Source organism: Doryrhamphus excisus, linkage group LG14, assembly GCF_037039965.1.
Source record: "Doryrhamphus excisus strain RoL-2023G ecotype Guam linkage group LG14, RoL_Dexc_Guam_v1.1, whole genome shotgun sequence".
NCBI lineage: Eukaryota > Metazoa > Chordata > Actinopteri > Syngnathiformes > Syngnathidae > Doryrhamphus > Doryrhamphus excisus.
The window spans coordinates 17,353,008-17,377,751 of NC_136370.1; the positions used below are offsets into that span (position 1 = coordinate 17,353,008).

Here is a 24,744-nt window from a genome sequence, read left to right on the forward strand (position 1 = left end):
GTGTTGGGTGTGCCAGCAACATTAGTGACACCTCCTGACCAGTATACAAAACTACATATAATTCACAGCGTCTTTGAATGCATCTTCTGAATGCCATATATTTCTATTTTACTGCATTTAGCCATTTTTATGCTTGAAAATGCTCAATTTAGATATATATTTGACTTATGATAGGCCGGCATGGTTCATTATTTCATGTACGGTAATTTTGAAAAGCCGCAAATTTTGAACTAGGAATCAGCGAGGGACTAGATCTTGGACAACAGACTCTAATAACACTGTAGCGGGACCCCTGATACTGATTTAAACGTGTGTCAACGACTAGAATACGGGACCTTTAAATGTGAAAAGAGTTTTTCGTTATCCTTATCATTAATTTGTCACCTCTGAGGTTGCTCGCCGGAAAAAGGTCTGCTGATGGTGGCTCATTAAAGATGCAGCATGCGAGACAGACTTTGCCCTCCACTCCACTCCACTCCACTCCCCAAGGGAGGGGCCCGGCTCCAGACCTGCACCATACAGAGCAGACAGGATGGGCACGAGCTAAATATATCACCTTCCTTATTAACACCTCCAAACATGCAGCGACACAATCAACTGTAGCGGTCCTTGTTATGTACACGTTTATTTACAAAAACACATGTGGTGTAATGCATAAAATTGTGTGTCGGTAGTACTCATTGCCATATATACATTAATGGCTTGTTCCATCAACATGACAACACAAACTCTTAATGGTCAGTTTTCATTTGACTATAAACATGATGTTCTTGTGCATGAATTAACAGTCCAGAAGGCAGATATTTTATATAGCGATATTTACATTCATGCATCCATCAGTCCGTATACACTTTATAGGGCTTTGTTGGTACATTAGCAGCTTCTACCTGTGCGTTTTTTTTTTTTTTTTAAGATGGAAGCATTTGTTTTCTTCTGACAAATTCAAACAGGTTAGCTGATATTTATACTCACTCTGCACACGTACAGATTTGATGTGGGAAAAAGGAGAGCAGAGTCAAGTGATGCTCAAGTCCAGCTCAGTTTTGTTCCTCCAGAAATGTGGAGGATACTTGTGACACACACACACACACACACACACACACACACACACAAGTGCAACCTGATCTCTGACAATGGTCCAAGTGTCCAGTCTCTCCTCACTCACAAGGTCACCCCCCCACCTCCTCCAGTTTCTATGGTGATCGAGCAAACCTTCAGTGGAACCTCTTAAGTTGAATGAAGTCTTCAAACTTGGAATTTTCTGGCTGTTATGTGCGGTGTTAAAAGAGTTTTGCCGTTTCCGGATGTCTTTCAACGCGGCATGTGGCACAGTTTTAGTTAGCTAATGCTCAGTGTTGGGCACGTTACTTTAAGAAAGTAAGTTAGTAAAAATAGTTATAGTTACTAGTTACTTCTAAAAAAATAACTGAGTTACTCCACTATAAAAGTAACCAGCTACCAAAAAAAGAAACTATTGACCCCCCACCCCACAGCAAAGACGGTACCATTAAAGAGGTTTGTATTTATCGCAGTCTACAAGTGTTTCTGTGGATTTTAGCTGCTCACACAAGACGTGGAAAACATTTTTTTCGGAGACATAATGTACATTTTACCTTTGACGTCAACGAGGTTAAAGTAGTGTCCGTACTTCCATTTGGCAAACGTTGTCTTGTCACTAGTGTCCTCCTCACTCATCTCTCGCTATGCTAGACCGCACTTTTGGACTTGCTCGAAACACCCGCCCACCCAAGTCTCTGATTGGCTGAAGACGCAATTTTACTAAACTTTAGCTAATCGTCATTACTTATGAGCTCTAAACACCCGCCCACTTAAGTTCTGTGATTGGCCGAAGACGCACTTTTACTAAACCTTAGCCAATCCTCATTGCTTATGTGCTCTAAACACCCGCCCACTCAAGTTCTCTGATTGGCTGAAGACGCAATTTTAGTAAAATCTGAGCCAATCCTCATTGCTTATGTGGTTTTCGCACTTCCTCCCTTGTCACTCTGCAAGACTCTCAGTTATGAAGTCGGTGATATATTTTGAGGCGGCTTCAGTAACGTGCAGTAACGGGGTGTCGAAAAACAGTAACGGCGTTATGCTGACAGTAAAAGTAATTAGTTAGATTACCCGTTACTGGAAAAAGTAACGGCATTAGTAACGTTAGTTATTTTAAACGTCTTTATTCAAATCACTGCTGATGTTGTTTTGGCATGGACCACAGAGCCTCCTTTGTTTTTGCAAATTAAATTAATAAAAAAAACAAGCTGAAAATGTCCGTCCCTGGCCTATACAGTTAATACAGATTTATGATAGCACAGAGTTTCCCCCTAGGAAATAATCTAAAGTGAATTAATCAGTTCCAGGGTCAAACTATCGCCGTCATAAATTTTTATCAACAACAAAGCGTTCAACTTTTAGAGCTTCCACTGTGCTTGTAAGGGAGAACTTGGACTCAGATGACTTTTGAGCGTGTGCTGCAGTACGGAAATAACTCACATTCACCTCAGCACGCCACAGAGACCCTGACATTTAACAAAAACATAAAATCATATCAAACACACACACACACACACACACAGAGAGAGAGACAACTTGATGCCAAAACTTTTTGCTGAGCAAGCACATTTTCTGCATCAGTGTCTCGACTAGACGCACAGCAAAGTAATTATGTCGCTTATAAATAATTCACTTGGGAAAAAAAAACATCAACAAATCAAACTTGAGGACTGTACACGATCCTTTTTGAAGTATAAAAATAAATAGAGAAAATAAATAGATGAATGACTGCGACACAATGAAAACTTGTTTGAAGTCGTCACCTCTTTTTGTCTTTTTCGTTTTGTGGAAAATATCGATTTTTTTAAATTGCATAGTCATATGAATGCACACCTCAGAGCCAGGAGTGACAGTCATGTCATGCCCCTGCAAGTCTCCAAAATGCAGTAACAAAAATGGAAGATATTAAAAAAAAAAAAAAAAAGAAGTTGCATTCTCTGTAAAAAAGTGCATGCACGTTGTTTATTGTGTGTGGTAAAATGGGAATGTTGGGGGGGTGGGGGGGGGGGGGGTGCTCTGCTGTGATGAGAGCATGAGGTCTGGATGGCGTGGCCTCCGGTCGCAGCCTGTCAGCAACACTTGTTCACCCTGCTGGGACGCTTCTTCGCCTTTGTGGCGTTTGCTTCCATCTTGTCTTCAGCGCTTTGAGCAGCCTGTGTTGCATTGTGGGTGAGAAGAGGTTTGCTCGTTGACGGAAGGAAAGAGGGGTGAAAAATGATGACCGCTGTCACTTCCTGCTCCGAGCTGGAGTCTTTAAAAGTTTATACCACAGTGTTGTTTGTTCCCATGGTCTTCTTGGTGCGGATGCTCATGGCGTATTCCCCGCGACTTGTCCCGTTCTGTTCTTTACGCAGTGGTTTCCTAGCAAAAAAAACACACACACATGCAGAGTGGTTAGTGCGCAGGCCTCACGGCTAGGAGACCCGAGTTCGATTCCACCCTCGACCATCTCTGTTTTTAAATGAATTAATCACACCATTAGCATGGGTATGACTCCAAATTGTCCATAGGTATGAATGTGAGTGTGAATGGTTGTTTGCTTATATGTGCCCTGTGATTGGCTGGCCACCAGTCCAGGGTTACCCTGCCTCTCTCGCCGGAAGACAGCTGGGATAGGCTCCAGCCCCAATCACCCCCCCCCCCCCCGCGACCGTCGTGAGGATAAGCAGTAGAAAATGAATGAATGAATGAATAAATATTTGAAAATTTTTATTTTTATTTTGTTTTTTGTACACCACAAGCATCAAGAAGAAACTATTTTTATTTTTATTTTTATTTTTATTTTTATTTTTATTTTTATTTTTATTTTTATTTTTATTTTTATTTTTATTTTTATTTTTATTTTTATTTTTATTTTTATTTTTATTTTTATTTTTATTTTTATTTTTATTTTTATTTTTATTTTTATTTTTATTTTTATTTTTGTACACCACAAGCATCAAGAAGAAACTAAAATAAAAAATAAAAAATAAAAAATAAAAAATAAAAAATAAAAAATAAAAAATAAAAAATAAAAAATAAAAAATAAAAAATAAAAAATTAAAAATAAAAAATAAAAAATTAAAAATTAAAAATTAAAAATTAAAAATTAAAAATTAAAAATTAAAAATTAAAAATTAAAATAAACACCTTCCATTTGCAAGTCACAAATTCTTAAAAATTCTGGAAAAATGTCCAATTCTGGACCGATGTTATGCTGTTACGAACCACAATTTGAATGCCACACAAATCAAACAATTCATATCCGAAGCCATGAAACCAACTCATGGCTTCACATTCCACGGTGCGTCCCCCCGTCAGCTAAAGGCCATGCCATTATAAAACGACTTTGGAGATGAGTTATCCTGGACGCTGATTTGATTTCCCGGTCTCCTCGATCCTTTCTAATAAGACCAATGTTCAAAGGTCACATTTGCAGGAAGGGAAAGATGCATTGCAACCTAGCCGATAAGGCAATTACCTTCTGGGACTGCTAGATGCAATCTTCTCTCTCTGCTTAGTAATGACTATGTCTGTGTGGCTTGTCAAAACAAGCTGGGAATAACATCCATCCTTTACGTGAAAGTCTCTTACCGTCTGTCGGTCTAAAAAAAAATTGAAAAAAAAAATAGAGATGTTTCTCCTTGCCGCTATTGGCCTGGAAGAGTAGTATCATTCAATAAAAGCCCTTTCATGCACTCCCTTGTGCCTTTTGTGCTTATTATATTTGTCCAGTGTACTGTGCCTTGTGCGGCGACCCCTTTATGTAACTTAGAGACACATGTGAATACAGTTAGTACAGTCATTGTCCCACTCAGATGCGTACAGTGGACTCTCCAACACACAGGAGCCTTGAGCGACATCTTGTCTCCTCTTCTTTCAAAGCCACGACGGGTCCCTCCGACTCAGACTTACCAGGACGTAGCTAGCATGCTAACGAACATGAGGACCGAGTATGACATGAACAAACACTAATTCGATTGTCCTTTTTGTTGTTTCACGTTCATTTATGTTGATCTTTCACAATGGAAGTATCCGTGCCCAACAGACAATCTAAAAATGGTCTGGTCCTGTTATGCTACATCACCCTCCATGAACCAGGAAGTAGCCTGCTAGCTGACATGAGGCTAATAATAACATACACAGACACTGTAGTTTTTTTTTCTTCTTTGTTTGATTAATTCATGTTTTCTTTTCACAGTGGAACCACCTAAGCATCATAAAATGGTACAGTGGTCCTATTGTTTTAAGTCCACAAACCAGGAAGTAGCTTGCTAGCGAACATGAGGCTAATAATAACAAACAGACACTGTACTTTTTTTTCTTCTTTGTTTGATTAATTCATGTTTTCTTTTCACAGTCTTAGTCACAGTGGAACCACCCCAGCATCATAAAATGGTACAGTGGTCCCATTGTTTAAAGTACACAAACCAGGAAGTAGCCTGCTAGCTAACATGAGGCTAATAATAACATAAACAGACACTGTAGTTATTTTCTTTCTTCTTTGTTTGATTAATTCATATTTTCTTTTCACAGTCTTAGTCACAGTGGAACCACCCAAGCATCACAAAATGGTACAGTGGTCCCATCTTTTTAAGTCCACAAACCAGGAAGTAGCCTGCTAGCTAACACGAGGCTAATAATAACATACACAGACACTGTAGTTTTTTTTCTTCTTTGTTTGATTAATTCATGTTTTCTTTTCACAGTCTTAGTCACATTGGAACCACCCAAGAATACAAAAACGCTATGGAGTAACATCTTCTACCATAAATACAAGACGTAGCCTATTAGCTATCATAAGGCTAAGTGTAACAAAACAAAAACAAGCACAAATATGAACTGTTATGCTTTCTCTTTGGTTTCTTTTCACAGTCAGAGTCACAGTGGCACCACCCAAGCATCATAAAATGGTCCACAAACCAGGAAGTACCATGCTAACTAACACAAGGCTGTAAGTACCATGCTAACTAACACAGGCAGACATAAATATTAGTCTCTGTAGTTTTTCCTCCTTTGTTAAGATTTTTTTTTCACATTTTGGGTCAAAGTTGAACCAATTCCTATCTACAAAAGAATCCAAAATGTTATGTTCGCATGGTGTTTGGTCATCCTCCAGGAAGCAGGAAGTAGCCTGCTAGCTTACATGAAGCTAAGTATAACATACAGTATAAAATATAACTATATGTAGTTTTTTCACTTTTGTTTGTCTATATAAAAATGAAAATATTTACATAATTGATGATTGGAAATGACTACATGATCATTTAATAATGTTGTAATTCGTCGCTCGGGCAGCTTTGATGAATTCATGCTAAACTACAGTTCGGTACTTTCTCGTTTATTGCAATTTACTGGTTCCAGATCCGACTGAGATATGTGAATTTCCACCAAGTAGGATTTGTCATTTATAATTGAAATTTTTTTGTATTTAGAGCATACAAAAAACTATTTACGACCTTCTAAATACAGTTTTTAACATTACTCTATAATATCATGTATTTGAATGCATCATCCGAATGCTTTGTATTTGTAATTTAGTTCATTTAGCCATTTTTTTAGCCATCAAAATGTCTCTTCATTTAGACAATATATATGTAAAAAAATAGTAACAATACACGCTACTAAACCAAAAAATAAAATAAAATCGAGAGAGATAATCTACTATATTCTACTAATAGTCGCTCTCTTGTGTGCCAGGACTTCTCCTCTGCACGCGCTCACTCTGTTTGAACGCTCTCCCGCTGTCAACCCAATTCGTCAGGCCTCGTTTTAAGTTGCCCCCGTCCTCAAATGTGAATGTGATTTTGTCACACCTGTTAAACCATTATGTCACTCGGTGCTGTCTGGGCTGTCATGGCGTCCTCCTCGTTGGAGCCTCTCGTGCATGACATAACTCCTCAGGATTCCTGCTCAGCTATATATTCTGCTATATATATATTTTTTTTAAGTTCGAGAATTTCATCTTTCCGCAAAACCTCAAATATGTCATGATGGGAATATTACATATAAATACTGTTTAGTTGCAAAATTGTGACGAGGAACAATCCAATTCTGCAATGACTGGTGGCCAGCCAATCACAGGGCACATATAGACAAACAACCATTCACACTCACATTCATACCTATGGACAATTTGGAGTCGCTAATTAACCTAGCATGTTTTTGGCATGTGGGAGGAAACGGGGAATGACAGGGAGAACATGCAAACTCCACACAGAGATGGCCGAGGGTGGAATTGAACTAGGGTCTTTTAGCTGTGAGGCCTGTGCGGTAACCACTTGGTCACCATGCAGCCCCTCTAGGAAAACATTCATTCATTTTCTACTGCTTATCCTCACGAGGGTCGTGTGGGTTGCTGGAGCCTATCCCAGCTGTCTTCACCCTGGACTGGTGGCCAGCCAATCACAGGGCACATATAGACAAACAACCATTCACACTCACATTCATACCTATGGACAATTTGGAGTCGCTAATTAACCTAGCATTTTTTTGGAATGTGGGAAGAAACCGGAGTACCCGGAAAAAACCCACGCATGCACTGGGAGAACATGCAAACTCCACACAGAGATGAATGAGGGTGGAATTGAACTCAGGTCTTCTAGCTGTGAAGCCTGTGCACTAACCACTCATCTGCCGTACAACCTGTTTCATCCCTTATTATTCATTCATTCATTTTCTATCGCTTATCCTCACTAAGGTTTCGGGTATGATGGAGCCTATCCCAGCTGTCTTCGGGCGAGAGGCGGGGTACACCCTGGACCGGTGGCCAGCCAATCACAGGGCACATATAGACAAACAACCAGTCACACTCACATTCATACCTATGGACAATTTGGAGTCGCTAATTAACCTAGCATGTTTTTGGAATGTGGGAGAAAACCGGAATACTCGGATAAAACCCACGCATACACGGGGACAACATGCAAACTCCACACAGAGATGCCCGAGTGTGGAATCAATCTTGGGACTCCTAGCTGTGTGGCCTGTGCGCTAACCACTCGACCACCGTGCAGCTCGACTTAAAACTTTAATACATTCATTCATTTTCTACCGCTTTTCCTCACGAGGGTCGCGGGGGTGCTGGAGCCTATCCCAGCTGTCTTCGGGCGAGAGGCAGGGTACACCCTGGACTGGTGGCCAGCCAATCACAGGGCACATATAGACAAACAACCATTCACACTCACATTCATACCTATGGACAATTTGGAGTCGCTAATTAACCTAGCATGTTTTTGGAATGTGGGAGGAAACCGAAATATCCGGAAAAAACCCACACATACACGGAGAGAACATGCAAACTCCACACAGAGATGCCAAAGGGTGGAATCGAACTCGGGTCTCCTAGCTGTGTGCCTGCGCGCTAACCACTCAGTCGCCAAGGGGACATTCAAGGCTTTGTTGTAAACAAAGTGTGAGTCATGATGACTTCCTTGGGGACAAATGATTCCCACTGTGCCCCAGTGGGACCCCCCTGGAAAAGCCTGAGAGATAAACTAGTCCAGCTCTGAGCTGATTGGTGCATGTGACTGCAGCTTTGGGAGCTGGGATATACCAACACTTTTCTCAAGGGGACCATCATGCTGTTTGGGGATTCTCCTACTTTGAAAACAAAGTCTCAGGTCCATATTCATGTTTGTAACGTTCCTTTATTTCCCCACAGTGTAACGTCCACTCCCACTGACGAGGCCAGAATGTTTTTTTTTGGTCTTCTACTCAGGGTTTCAATAATGGATGCCAAGCTGTTGACACGTGGCAGGTGGCAACACAACACTTCACAGGTTAGATGAATATTTTATATCAAAGCTGTGCAATCACAGCCCTGTTTGAAGTTTGGGCAACGGGATCATCGTGAAAAATTAGGACATGTGACATGTGCTGTTTACGATTACCTTCGCCATCTGGAAAAAAAATGATAGTCACGGATGATGTAGTTTAACAAATGATGTAGTTGAAGGCATCGAACACATAACGTTTAACAAGTTTCTTTCGATCGGACGGGAGCAGCTGCGGCGTATTATCCACTTTTAGGCAAGACTCCCACAGCGTTAAGTGATTAGGAAAAGCATCTCGCTCCATTAGCATGTCAGTTTCAGCTTTGTTTATTTTGGCTTTTTGGGTTGGCAGACAGCCAACCGCAGGGGGGGGGGAGTGCGGGGGGCGGGGGGGTGTAGCTTCATGTCTTTTTGCTTAGGATGCCACAGCAACACTCAAAGGCAGAATGTGTCTGATCCTTTACTTTCTGCTAGCAACACACCAGCCCCCCTGCTGTGGCTTCGCGCTCTCAATAGAATAGTAGGGAAGTTTTTTTTTTTTGTTTTTTTTTTTTTCTTTTTCGCCAGGCCCTTTGCTGGTGACAGATGAGTGGCAAACATGATAAAAAATAAGAAAAAGGCCAGAAGGGCTGGAGCCGACACAGCCAGCTCGTCGACTGTCTAAAGCACTCTGGCCCTCAGCCAGATGTTTTCTTCGGAAACGCCTGGAGCAATAAGGGACTGGATTGACTCTGGAGAAACTGGATGTGTTTATTTTTTCACTGACAAACTCTTATTTTTTATTGGTTTGGACCGGGGCCAGTTTCCTTGACATTTTTTTTATGATTTTTATATGAAAATATTTGAAACTCAAACGTCACAGCTAGGAGACCGGGGTTCAATTCCACCCTCGGCCATCTCTGTGTGGAGTTTGCATGCATGGGTTTTCTCCGGGTACTCCGGTTACATATTTTGGTTGCACGGCGGTCAAGTGGTTAGCGCACAGGTCCTACGACTAGGAGACCCGAGTTCAATTCCACCCTCGGCCATCTCTGTGTGGAGTTTGCATGTTCTGCCCATGCATGCGTGGGTTTTCTCCGGGTACTCCGGTTTCCTCCCACATTCCAAAAACATGCTAGGTTAATTAGCGACTCCAAATTGTCCATAGGTATGAATGTGAGTGTGAATGGTTGTTTGTCTATATGTGCCCTGTGATTGGCTGGCCACCAGTCCAGGGTGTACCCCGCCTCTCGCCCCGAAGACAGCTGGGATAGGCTCCAGCAACCCCCGTAACCCTCGTGAGGAAAAGCGGTAGAAAATGAATGAATGTTACATATTTTGGCTGCACGGTGGTCAAGTGGTTAGCGCACAGGTCCTACGACTAGGAGACCCGAGTTCAATTCCACCCTCGGCCATCTCTGTCTGGAGTTTGCATGTTCTGCCCGTGCATGCATGGGTTTTCTCCGGGTACTCCGGTTTCCTCCCACATTCCAAAAACATGCTAGGTTAATTAGCGACTCCAAATTGTCCATAGGTATGAATGTGAGTGTGAATGGTTGTTTGTCTATATGTGCCCTGTGATTGGCTGGCTCGCCACCAGTCCAGGGTATACCCCGCCTCTCGCCCTGAAGACAGCTGGGATAGGCTCCAGCAACCCCCGTAACCCTTGTGAGGAAAAGTGGTAGAAAATGAATGAATGTTACATATTTTGGCTGCACGGTGGTCAAGTTCTCCGGGTACTCCGGTTTCCTCCCACATTCCAAAAACATGCTAGGTTAATTAGCGACTCCAAATTGTCCATAGGTATGAATGTGAGTGTGAATGGTTGTTTGACTTTATGTGCCCTGTGATTGGCTGGCCACCAGTCCAGGGTGAACCCCGATCCTGATATCAACATCGGATCGGGACTACAAAACGTGATTTGTGGGTTAGCGAGGTCTATTGAATCTAAAGCCAAGCTTGCCTGTCCAGAGTTTCAAATCATCCATAAAAGGCCACTGTTTCAATGTGTAGCTCATTTCAAGATGGCGTCACCATTTATTGAGAATCCGGTGGACCTGACAGCAAGAATAAATAATTCTGGCAGCACAACAATGGGAACGGCTTCTCCGAGAATGACGACATTCTTGATAAGAGACAGGTTTGCAGCCGAGGGAATAGGCTACATTTGCTCACTTTCTGAGCAGAGTGTCAGGAATAAAATGCAATATGAAATATTAATCAGGCTGAGGTGTATGTTGCAATGTTACAATATTTGCTGGAGGAATAAGCACTCAGAGGCATCAATCAACTGGAACTAAATATTTCCTTACACGAACAAACTGAAAAAAAACTGTCACAAAGAAAAAAATAAATAAAAATTTCAACTATGGTGCGTTCAGGGACCACCGGGCAAAGTGCGAAATCGTAACGCTTCATGAAAAAAGTTCATAAATTGAGAAATTAATTCATTCATTCATTTTCTACCGCTGGAGCCTATCCCAGCTGTCTTCTAACAAAGCATTATTAGAGCCCTGTAGACACGACAAAACACGACTATAGTCACATTTATACTCTTTTTATTTACAACATATTGCGCAACTGCAGGGTCTTGAGACACATGCTAACTCACAAACTAGAGAGCTAGCGACCTAAACGGTAGCCTTCAAGTTATTCCCTTTAAACTTAAATAGCCAAAAACTTACCACTTCCACACGGATAGGGAGGATAACTATTAACAGTTATTTAACCTTTAACATGAACATTAATCAAACGTAATAATTTTTTCTGGGTACATGATACCATACAGCATCCATATCAAACTTGCGCGGGATAGCACTAACATTAAACTTTCATATCAAGGCGGGGTATCAAACACGAGGTGTTTGAGACCCCTGGTGTAGTGCAGCAATCATCTATATCTATCTTTGTATCGTTCTACAATCTGAATTGCTTGCTTTGTAAATAAATAATACCATACAGTTAGATATAAGGGCGGCACGGCGGTCGAGTGGTTAGCTCACAGCTAGGAGACCAGGGTTCAATTCCACCCTCGGCCATCTCTGTGTGGAGTTTGCATGTTCTACCCGTGCATGCGTGGGTTTTCTCCGGGTACTCCGGTTTCCTCCCACATTCCAAAAACATTAAACTTTCATATCAAGGCGGGGGCCTCAAACTAGTGTCCTGTGGGCCACATTTGGCCGGCGGGCCGCCTGTTTGAGACCCCTGGCTTAGACTGTCTCAGCTGTCTTCGCAGTACAACATGTTATCCGCCCCTCTCTGTAAAGTACTAAACGATTATAGCAGGCGTGACAAATGCTAAGGAAGCCCATTTATTCTTGGATTGCTTGTCGATGACGAATGTCTAATGAAGTCTGACTGGACTCGTTTTTTTTTTTTTTAAAGCAGAACGCCACCGAAGTCTGCATCATGCCGTCTGGTGCCCACGGAGCTTCAGGACACGACCCGCTCGCATGTATAAAAGATGTGGCCTGCAACTGAATGACTGCGCAAATTAATTCATAAATAATGACTCTGGTTTGGGGATGGAGCCTGTAATGCAACAACACTTTCCTGCCGCGGCTGCATTAAAAAAAAAAAAAAAAAAAAAGTGCCCCTTGGATATGCACGGGGGTGGGGGGGGGGGGCTGGAGAATTGCCGTAATGAATTCCTGAGCCAACAACCCATTACTTCCGCTGCCTGACTTTGCCTATTTGTTGTTTGTAGGAAGGAGGGATAGAGTTCTGCTGAGGGAGGCTTAATATAGTTCAATAAATATAATATATAACAAGCTGGTTTCATCACGCACAAATAAAACATAGGCGTGATTTTGCACACACATGTGCAGTTATTCTCACACGGGTGTGTAAATATGTCAAGCTGTTTACGGATGGATGCTCTACTTGTGTGTGTGTCTTCATTAAATGTCTGCCGACATTAACGTGTAATTCAGAGTGCATGTGTGACACTCTGCTGCCTGAATGTCACACAGGAAAAATGGGTCTGGCTTTCGCTGCAGGCCAAAACCTCACGCAGGCTTTCCTCTAATACGGCAAATAGGGGAGGGGGGGGGCGTTTGCCATCGCACCAGCAGCCTCGTGGGATTCCTTTTGCTTTTCCCGTATTCGGCCGCCGTTGCGAGTTTCGCTTATGCAAATGAAAAATCAACAGTATCGCTACTGTAGTCTGTTGTGACATTTACACCCGATTCGGTGATTTAACATCTGACCCCGGTGTGACCCTTTGGGGTCAAGACAGTCTGTATTAATGGCACATGACAGGAAAGAGAAAAAGATGTCAAATTCTAATTTAGCACATTCCAAAAACATGCTAGGTTAATTAGCGACTCCAAATTGTCCATAGGTATGAATGTGAGTGTGAATGGTTGTTTGTCTATATGTGCCCTGTGATTGGCTGGCCACCAGTCCAGGGTGTACCCCGCCTCTCGCCCTGAAAATAGCTGGGATAGCCTCCAGCACCCCCCCATGTGACCCTCAGGAGGAAAAGCGGTAGAAAATGAATGAATGAATGAATAATAAATATCAAGGCTGCAAGGCGAACTAGTGGTTAGCACACAGGCCTCACAGCTAGGACACCCGAGTTCAATTCCACCCTCGGCCATCTCTGTGTGGAGTTTGCATGTTCTCCCCGTGCATGCGTGGGTTTTCTCCGGGTACTCTGGTTTCCTCCCACGTACTAAAAACATGCTAGGTTAATTAGCGACTCCAAATTGTCCATAGGTATGAATGTGAGTGTGAATGGTTGTTTGTCTATATGTGCCCTGTGATTGGCTGGCCACCAGTCCAGAGTGTACCCCGCCTCTCGCCTGAAGACAGCTGGGATAGGCTCCAGCTGTGTGGATTTTCTCCGGGTACTGTATTGAGTTGTGGCAGCTTCACACAATAACCAGCACAGAAAGCTTTATAGATCTTCCAGAATCTGCACCTATTCCAAGCAGTATTTCTTTGGATGTCCAAAATGGTCTGTTTTAGTTTAATCTACCCATGGCCCACCTCCGGTTGCACGGTGTTCGAGTGGTTAGCCCGTAGGCCTCACAGCTAGGAGATCCGAGTTCAATTCCACCCTTGACTGTCTCTGTGTGGAGTTTGCATGTTCTCCCTGTGCATGCGTGGGTTTTTCCGGGTACTCCGGTTTCCTCCCACATTCCAAAAACAAGCTAGGTTAATTAACGACTCTAAACTGTCCATAGGTATGAATGTGAGCCAGCTAACAGGCTAACAACGGTCGGTGTTGACAAGGCGTTGCTTAGCAACCGCAACTATGCGGAGATCCAAGGGGAAGGGTATAGTGAACCTCAATTTGTCATGTTTTTGAGTTAGTCTTGTCCTTTATGTTGACTTGATAAGGTCAAGATGAATCTGAATCAAATATATTTTTGGGCTATCCATCATCCCTTTATTGTCATAATTGACTTTTACGCTCAGAAATACAGTCAGACAATGAAAGAAATACACATTTTCTCACTTGCTCCCCAACAAACAAACATGGCTGCATATTTAGTAAAGACAAAGTAACAACCAACCTCTTGATGGCCTTGTAGCAGATGATGATAGCTGAGAGTAGGAAAACGGCTGAGGCACAGCCTACTGTTCCCAGCACTATAAAGTCCATGTCCGTCCACCAGGGTCTCACTAAGGGCACCATGGGTTCTGCCACTGGGGGGAGAAGAACAGTAAGATTCCATCAAAACATTATCATGAAAAACCTAGAAGTCACTTGAACATTCAATAATATCAGTATCGACACAACCGTAAATCATTTAAGTTCTCTTACGGAGGCACTCTCACACCACAACAATTACTGGTCCATTTCCACATTAGACCTAAATGCAGGAAGACCCACTCTGTTGGATAAACATTGTGTGAATCAGCAACTTCAAGTGTGTAGTGCAGGGGTCGCAAACTCAATTTACTTGGGGGCCACTGGAGCTCGGGTCTGGGTGAGACTGGGCCGCATCAGGTTTTCCAAAAAAAAAACAAATTTTAAAAACTTCACTTTGGTTCCAATTTTCTACAATAAAAGCTCTGATAAAACATTCCACTGTTCTCAAATATCTTACTTTTTATTTTTCTACACAAAATAAGATGAAAAATAAATAAACAAATCAAGAATAAAGAAAATCAATCAATCAGTAATAAATAAATATAATCATAATAATTATAGACAAATAATTTTTTTCAGATTAAAATGAACAAAGCATTATTAGAGCCCTGTAGACATGACAAAACACGACTATAGTCACATTTATACTCTTTTTATTTACAACATATTGCACAACTGCAGGGTCTTGAGACACATGCTAACTCGCAAACTAGAGAGCTAGCGACCTAAACGGTAGCCTTCAAGTTATTTCCTTTAAAATTAAATAGACAAAAACTTACCACTTCCACACGGATAGGGAGGATAACTATTAACAGTTATTTAACCTTTAACATGAACATTAATCAAACGTAATAATTTTTTCTGGGTACATGATACCATACAGCATCCATATCAAACTTGCACGGGCCGCACTAACATTAAACTTTCATATCAAGGCGGGGGCCTCAAACTAGTGTCCTGCAGGCCACATTTGGCCCACGGGCCGCGTGTTTGACACCCCTGGTGTAGTGCATCAATCATCTATATCTATCTTTGTATCATTCTACAATCCGAATTGTTTGCTTTATAAATAAATAATACCATACAGTTAGATATAGGGGTGGCACAGCTAGCAGACCAGGGTTCAATTCCACCCTCGGCCATCTTTGTGTGGAGTTTGCATGTTCTCCCCGTGCATGCATAGGTTTTTTTTCCGGATACTCCGGTTTCCTCCCACATTCCAAAAACATGCTAGGTTAATTAGCGACTCCAAATTGTCCATAGGTATGAATGTGAGTGTGAATGGTTGTTTGTCTATATGTGCCCTGTGGTTGGCTGGCCACCAGTCCAGGGTGTACCCCGCCTCTTGCCCAAAGACAGCTGGGATAGGCTCCAGCACCCTTGTGAGGAAAAGCGGTAGAAAATGAATAAGTTAGATATGGTTACTATTTTTGGTTTACTAATATTGTATATGTAACTTGGACTTGTGCTTATTACATACTCAAAATCTAAACACCTTCTTCTACTTCTACTACCGCCGTGGGGTTGTTTCCAGTTTGAGGTAAGAACCAATTCCTTTGAAGGGGAAGATTTTTTTGGGGGGTGGAGGGAAAGGATAGATACGGTCCCAGCCAGTCATTGTCCCAGATTCCTTCCCCATTTTCCACACATACATATTCATTGCCTTCTAAAGACTACACTCTGGAGCAAAACTTTGCGCCTGAGATGAAAGAATAGGCTGGTAATTATGCAGTTATAGGAATTAAAGTTCGACTCTGTTAATGAATCATTCATGGTGTCTCCACCTTTTTGTAAACAGTCTCATAAAGGAGTTAAAATCTACTAAATGGGTATGCTTGTCATATTTAATCACAACACAGTCTATTCTTGTCGAGGCTTTAAGGCAGGATTTCCAGCAAGGGCCGCATACTAAAACATCAAAGGAGGCGTGGGTCCATTTTCATTTTCTTCCGATTATCTCCGTCGCAGGGGCAGAACCCTTGGGACGGAAGTCCAGACTACCCCATCTCTAGACACCAGTTCCATCGGGAAGACACCAAGGCATTCCCAGGTCATTTTCAACCACTGTACCGCGGTACATTAGGTGTCAGGTGTGCCGTAAGGAATTATCCAATATCACGTTTTATCATTAACATTTATTAATCATCATTTGCAAATATTATGTCAATAGCCATGCATATATGGACCCAAATATTCCAATTGCATTTGGTATATTTGCTCAAACGGAAGAATTGAACAGGGATGGAATATTCCTTTCCCCAATCCAATTCAGGTATCTTGTACCCGCTCAAACCAAAAATTGTCAGACTGCGTTCTTCTTCGTGGTGTTTTTCTTCTTCTGTTGTTTATTGGCGGTTGGTAAGCAGCTTTCGTTCCTCACGGCACACCTGACGGTTTCTCAAAGTACATTAATGTGCCGCGGCACAGTGGTTGAAAATCACTGCACTACAGTCTACTACTACTACTACTACTACTACCACGACTACTGCTACAGTCCCTCAACATCCAGAGCCATTAGAAATTCAGGGTGAAACTCATCCACCTCCAGAGCTTTACCACTGAGGAGTGTTTTTACTACCTCAGTTACCACTGCCATATGCATATCCGCGTTCGTGTTCTTACAGTCTACTTCCGGGTAACGGACCAGGGCAACGCTTCCCCTTTCTGAGGTGTCTAATGGTTTGCTAAAGCCTCTTGGATGCCATTTGAAAAGGTACCGGACTACGGCCTCCCCGGTACCTGTCAGCTGCTTCAGTCACCCGACAAGAATCAATTGAATCGATTGCAACTGGACTGTTCATGAATTCAATCATGTTTATCACATTCTTGATGAAAGTTCTTTGGTATCAATAGCCACGTATATATGGACCCAAATATTCCACTTACATTTGATTTATTTGGTCTTTATATACTAGCAGTGAGGTCTGCGCGCTAACCACTCGACCACCATGCAGCCCACTTTGTCAGTATCCCTCCGTTGAATTGTCGCTCTCTGCGTCTTTTGTCTCAAGGTAATTCATCAAGCATAGTCCGACATTTTGATAGCGTTGCGTCCGAGGTGTAAGGCGTCTTAAAGTAACTTTCTGACAAGATAACAACTCACAAACTTGTACTCTTTTGGAACGGCCGAGCTGATTCCGAATGCCAGTTGACTGACTCCAAATGCTACTGCCACTTCGGAATAGAAATTAAAAAAATGTGAACAATCCCGGGAGAATTTGATTATTAGTACTGATTCCCATCCATGCTCAAGACTCGATGCCCAATTCTATTCATGTCAAAGAAGGCACATCACGTTTGTAGCATCACTTTTGTCCATTTATATTCACAAACACAATAAACACGTCAGTCTGAGAAGGCGCAAAATGACGGTGGTTCAGACCCGGAAGACCTCATTCTTGACATGTGCCATGATTGACAGGGACTCTTAGACAGGTAGGGCAGGGGGGAATGAGTCAGCTGACACTGTCAAGTCACTTGCAGAAAAAAAAATTATGACCACTTCGACTAGTGATGCTTTTGAAACAAACACAGAACGACCAATAACTGCGTTTATCTCCTTTATTATGTGCTATTTGCTTAAGCGCCTGCATACTTCTGAGTGTTTTGTGTCTTTGTTTTTTTTTATTACGGCTGGAAAATAAGCCACAATAGTCACGTTTACATGAGGAGTATTTACTATTTTCGAATGACCTTTCCGAAAACAATGGTATACATGGAAAGGAATATTCCAATCTCTTGTCTACATGTCGCTATAATCAACCAGAATAGTCAATAGGGCATGCGCAGTAAAACGTAAACATCAACATCACGTGATACCGTTTTTCTTTCACTTGTTGGAATAACTCCATATTGCCAGTTTTTCATTCGTCCAGTCTTGAAATTTAGTTTGGATCAAAAACTTTCCCCAGCAGTCCAGTACCGATTGCTCGCCTCCATTTTTACAACTGAAGATCTGAGCATGCACTGAAAGAACGCACCCGGGATAAATTTAAACAGGAAAAGATCAAATTCAATATTGCTAGACCCGAGTTCAATCCCACCCTCGGTTTGCATGTTCTCCCCGTGCATGCGTGGGTTTTCTCCGGGTACTCCGGTTTCCTCCCACATTCCAAAAACATGCTAGGTTAGGCTAGGATAGGCTCCAGCACGCCCCGCAACCCTCGTGAGGATAAGCGGTAGAAAATGAATGAATAATAAGGGATGAAACAGGCTGCACGGTGGTCAAGTGGTTAGCGCACAAGCCTCACAGCTAGAAGACCCGAGTTCAACACCCTCAGCCATCTCTGTGTGTTGCTATTAAATTGGGTTGATTTCATGCTAGGTTAATTAGCGACTCCAAATTGTCCATTGGTATGAATGTGAGTGTGAATGGTTGTTTGTCTATATGTGCCCTGTGATTGGCTGGCCACCAGTCCAGGGTGTACCCCGCCTCTCGCCCCAAAGACAGCTGGGATAGGCTCCAGCATCCCCCGCGACGCTCGTGAGGAAAAAGCGGTAGAACATGAATGAATGAATGAAAAAAATATTTTAAAAATGTGGTTAGCACGCAGGACTCACAGCTAAGATACCCAAGTTCAATTCCACCCTCGGCCATCTCTGTGTGGAGTTTGCATGTTCTCCTCGTGCATGTGTGGGTTTTCTCCGGGTACTCCAGTTTCCTCCCACATTCCAAAAACATGCTAGGTTAATTAGCGACTCCAAATTGTCCATAGTTATGAATGTGAGTGTGAATGGTTGTTTGTCTATATGTGCCCTGTGATTGGCTGGCCACCAGTCCAGGGTGTACCCCGCCTCTCGCTCAAAGACAGCTGGGATAGGCTCCAGCACCCCCGCGACCCTTGTGAGGAAAAAGCGGTAGAAAATGAATGAATGAATGAATGAATTCATGAATGAATGAATGAAGTTTGAGTGCAACCTCAACTTTAAATTTGGAGTCCCTTGACAGGTTTTTAGTCAGCCGGTTCAGAGAACATGTCCTACACACGCAACAACACTCTTCATGAGATGATTTGAGCCGGCTGTTCATCAATTTTGCACAAGCGCACTGAAGGGAAATTGGGACTGTCACAGCCAATTCGAAAAATTCAACCACAGATTCAACCGATCCGCTTTATTTGTTTCTTCTTTTATTACTGAATAAGCTATACATATATATATTTTTTTAGTACATATTCTTTATCCAAGACACCAAACTTATGAGCAACGCCTCGGCACTCAGTTGGAGGCGTTGGAGACAGGAGCACACTGGAAAAACTGCTCTCCATCATGTACAACCCCACCCACCCGCTCCAATTGGACAATAGACTCTAACAGACTCCTGCAGTTCTGTTCACACAGTAAACGCTACAGGACTTAATTCATTCCGCCTCCCCCTTCATGCCTCCCCTGTCTGTAAAAGGTAATCCATCTATCTGTTTTCTATACCGCTTATCCTCACGAGGGTCATGGGCATGCTGGAGCCTATCCCAGCTGTCTTCGGGCGAGAGGCGGGCCAGCCAATCACAGGGCACATATAGACAAACAACCATTCACACTCACATTCATACCTATGGACAATTTGGAGTCGTAGGTATGTGAGTGTGAATGGTTGTTTGTCTATATGTGCCCTGTGATTGGCTGGCCAATCAGTCCAGGGTGTACCCTGCCTCTCGCCTGGAGACAGCTGGGATAGGCTCCAGCACCCCCCTGCGACCCTCGTGAAGAAAAAGCGGTAGAAAATGAATGAATGAATGAATGAATGATCTGGGAAAAAAAATCTGATACCGATATCAACTGATTTTTCCGGCACTTTCTAAATACATGTTTTTACAGTATTAGAGCCCTCCAGACATGAACTAACACCCCTATAGTCACCTTTAGCCCTCATATTACCCAATGTAGTCGACATAATAAGAGTTAATAAATCACAAGTTGAGTCGCCGTGCGTGAGTCACGTGATGCTATTTGCATATCTAATAAGCGCCGCGCCCCTGGGGTGCGCTCCTCCCCATATAACCGGGAGGGGGAGTGGGGGGGTGAACGGTTCCCAACTGCGACTTGGTTCCTTGGTTCTCATTGTTTATGTTAATGAGCCGCTCCAAAAGCACCAGTTCATTTGTGAACGTCACAACACTAGATTAAATAAGCTTTGCTTCTTCCTGCTCCTTTTCGGATGTTCAGTTGTGCAAAGTGTAAACATGCGACATCACCGTTAAGCATGTACAACATGCTATAACATGCTATTAAATTGGGTTGATTTAGCACAGTTTGTTTTCTAATGTTGTTTCCTAAATTGAGCATTCATAGCATCACTTGAGTCAGATGCTCCTGGCAGCGTTTGTGCAGTGACCTTGACAACAGTCACAAGGGGGCGGGGGGGGTCCATGACTCCTCATTCAATGGGAGCCCACTGTTGTGTCAGAGGAAAAAAAAAAAAAAAGTGGTCCACTAAAAAAAATAAAAAAATAAAAAAATCATTGTAGCAGATTGATGAAAACCTTTCCAACGCTGCCTGCTGATGATGAAGTACTCGTCCCTCCTCGTATATAAAAAGGCCGAGGGTGAGTGATTCTTAAGAGTCACGGTAATAGCTCACAAATGGCTGCATCATCAGCAACGCCTGTCGTCCGTATCTCATCGCGGTGTTCATTAAAGGGTCTCGAGACGTACAAATCATATCCACTTTCAGGTGAAATATGTCGGCCTGTATGTGGACTTCAGGGAGGCTGCAACTTATCACCGCCGGCGCCAAACTTCAAAACAAAAAAGTGTGCTGCTTCATTAGCGTCTTATGTTGCAATTATAGCTAATTTAATGAAGTCATCTGTGTTTTAATCAGAGAGGGGGGGGGGGGGGTCCTCCGGGGGAAACCCTAGCAATGAGCTTGGCGGCCCAGCAGGCTTGGATCTCACAGGCAGCTGGGTACTCCCCAAGGTCAGCCCCCCCCCCCCCCCCCCCCCGCATAAATTAACTCTGCTGTCAACATCCTGCCGCCTCTGATCGCGTGTAAAACTCACGAGTACGAATGGCACATTTTGCACGAATCACATGGAATTCTGGGAGTGACGTAGTTTTGCTGGGGTTCTTACCTGTGGCGCCCAGTAGCCGCGGGGGAGGTGGCGGAGGAGGCGGCGGGGGCAGGGGAGGGTATCTTCTACAGTGGCACGCCAGCTGGCACTGTTGGCTAACTTTCTCTGCCGCGGTCTGCGAGCATGACCTCTGGAGTTCTCCCTTTTTTTTTGTGGAATGAGGAAGCACATAAAAAAAACGACTTTAGAGGCTGTCCTCGTGCACAGCACATCACTTCTCCACCGGCGTTGCGACTGCAGCACATCTCCAGCTGCATATCCCCTGTAAGAAGCCACCCGCCCACCAACCGACAAGAGTGGGCAGCAGGGCCCGCCGTGCCGGAGGAGTGTGCGAGTGGGTGGACTCGCAAACTCAAGCGGATCACATTACACGTGAACCCTGCTATAACGCTGCGTGTGCGTGAGCAACAGCTCATCTGTAGGCAGCAGCGTGGGGGGGGCACAGGTTACGCTACTCAGCGCTAGCATATGCCTGCTGCGTGGATCCTGCTGGGATAACCCAATCGTGTTGGGAAAACAACCAGTGCGTGTCTAGTTTGTCTCTATTTATGTACATGAATGTGTGCCACAAGCACCATGCTAACGCTAACGTGCAGCCTACACTGTATAACAACAACCAATGCCAGTGCAGCTTTTGTACTGTGAATGTATGTATTTAACAATATGCATATTAATGTCTTTTTTTAACAATGTATTTATTTTAGTGCTTGCAGTGGCGTTTAACTGTATTGAATCATACAGAGAAAGCGTTGACAAATATAATAATGCTTACTTTTGGAAAAAAAAATGATATGATCATACTCATATAATATAAAGGGATTGGAATCAGTTCCTATTATTTTAGCTACCCAAAGAGACTCAATACTGGAGTTGTTGATTTTAGAACTAAATAGTGTTTTGACAGTTTATTATTATGGTACAACCCTACTGATTGTACTGTACTCGTGTACCTAATATTTGGCAACACTGATTTAAGGTGATTAGGGATGTGATATGTTTAAGTGTAGTGAGGCTGTACACAGTTTTGGAAATAATGATATTATCATACTAATATGATATAACAGGATTGGGTTCATATTCAGTTCGTATTATTTTAGCTAACCAAAGAGACTCAAAAGAGGAGTTGTTGATTTTAGAACTAAATAAAAATGCTGTGTTTTGACACTTTATTATTATGGTACAACCCTACTGATTGTACTGTACTGGTGTACCTAATATTTTGGCAACCCTGATTTGCTATAGTAGAGACAAGGCTGTACACAGTTTTGGAAATATTGATATGATCATACTAATATAATATAACAGGATTAGGGTGTGTACTGAATCAGTTCATATTATTTTAGCTAGAGACTCAATACTGGAGCTGATGATTTTTTTTTAACAAAAATGCTGTGTTTTGACAGTTTATTATTATGGTACAACCCTACTGATTGTACTGTACCGGTGTACCTAATATTTTGGCTACCCTGATTTGCTATATTGGCTCCATTTGGGCCATTCTGGATAAATATTAAGAAGGTGATATGTTTAAGTGTAGTGAGGCTTTACACAGTTTTGGAAATATTGATATGATCATATTAATATGATAAACACTGTAGTTGGGATAGCAGTGACAATTAGGAAGTAGTAAGACTCAAGTGTGATTATTTATTTTGAGGTATTTTGAAGAATATTTTTCTTTTTTTCCTCTCACATACTTTTATTTTTCAATCTCACTGAAACAATATCATAACGTTGGTGTTTTTATATCCATGTTAGCTTGTGATGACTGATGTGGTGACTGTTTAGTTGGAGTGGTTTTGTACTGGATTATATACGATAAGATGACTGGTTGCTCTTGGCACGGAGTTGGGTGCCTCAAGCTGGGTGAGGGTGGTTGGATGTGGGGGTTTTATTCTGTGTAGACAAGGAATAATATTTTTTTCTTGGGGTGAGGTTGGAATCTAGGCGGTTAGGGGGGTGGGACTATATAAGTCTTTACTTCTTCACACTCCCTTTCGAACATGTGTATGTTTATATATACATAAGTATTTTTTATTTGTATTGATTTTTGTAGGTTTGTTGTGCTTTGGGTGTTTTTCATGTTGGAAATAAAGAAGAAAAAAATATATAATACATAAATAAATGTCAAAACTGTCAAAGTTTTTGATATGTACATGCTTATTATTGTGTTTTGTGGTGGTGAATCACACTTGGAGGTGTTCCTAATGTTTTGTCAAAATATGCTTGCATTGCATTAGAAGCCACAATAATAAAGCTGGTGGTTATTATGATACTATTACTATTACTATTACATTAAACGTGATGTGCATTTTTTTAAAGTGCTTCCGCTGTAGTTGCCCTGAGTAAATAAAGAACCAAAAGTAAGCTTAATCTTACCTGGCATGAGAGTAAAAAGAGCGAGAGAAGGCAATGAGCGAAGAGAAAAGGCCACCAACTTAAAGTGAATGGCATCAGATCTTGGAGCAGCATTCCCATTCGCGCTCTTCTCGGTGATCCAACAAATGGATGTAGCATTCATACAGGCGTCAAAAGGCTTTCCGGGGGGACACAAGCTTCCTCCACCGCTGGGGGCTCCAATTCCACAATTCGGCGGGCGGATGGAATAGTTTACGCCACGATAAGCATTCCTTCTTCTATCGTTGTCGATCGCATAGGACGACAAGGCGAGCCGGTGGGATTCCCAAAATAAAGCCACATCTCTAAAGTTGCTCTCTCTCTTTTTTTTTTCTTCTTTCTTTTCGGATCGTGTTTTTTTTTTTTTGATGCCTTACATGATCCCTCTTCGGCTGCCTTTGCAGGACTGCAAATGGGCCACTCAAGCCATGGAAGTTGAAGAGAGCGGATAGAGCGAGGGAGAGAGGGAGAGGAAAAAGAGAGGGAGATGCTGCAGGATTCCTCCTAGAACTTATCTAGCGCGTACAGGGCAGATCTTCGTCCTCCTCTAAAAGACATCATCTCAATCCTGGTGTGAGATGCCCTCCACCAAAAGTCACCAACCAATCAAAAGGCAGCTTGTTATCTTGTTTGTTTTTTTTCCAGTCCATAAGGATGACGAAAGCCAATTAAAGTCAAGTAGAGAGAGAGAGAGAGAGAGAGAACTGCCTGATGCTGATGCTGCTTACAACACTCCAATGTCCCAAAGCATGCTGGGATAAACAGCACTGATGTAACCTGGCATTCAGCTGAAAGACACTTATAAGATATTTATAAGAGATTTATTTTTCAAAAGCCCCCGCAGCTTATTTTCGGACAGAAGGCGGAGGATAATGCTGTTGCA

The 24,744-nt window shown here is 42.5% G+C and overlaps 1 protein-coding gene across 1 annotated transcript; it reads right to left on the reverse strand.

Annotated features, from left to right (window-relative positions):
* Positions 1-609: 609 nt before the first annotated feature.
* prima1 (proline rich membrane anchor 1) lies at positions 610-24,583 on the reverse strand. Its single transcript, XM_078796234.1, has 4 exons — positions 23,844-24,583; positions 21,465-21,606; positions 14,315-14,447; positions 610-3,420 (listed from the first exon to the last, which is right to left on the reverse strand). The coding sequence occupies exons 1-4, from the start codon at positions 23,979-23,981 to the stop codon at positions 3,321-3,323; spliced, it is 513 nt and encodes a 170-aa protein (XP_078652360.1). The 5' UTR covers positions 23,982-24,583; the 3' UTR covers positions 610-3,320.
* Positions 24,584-24,744: the final 161 nt, after the last annotated feature.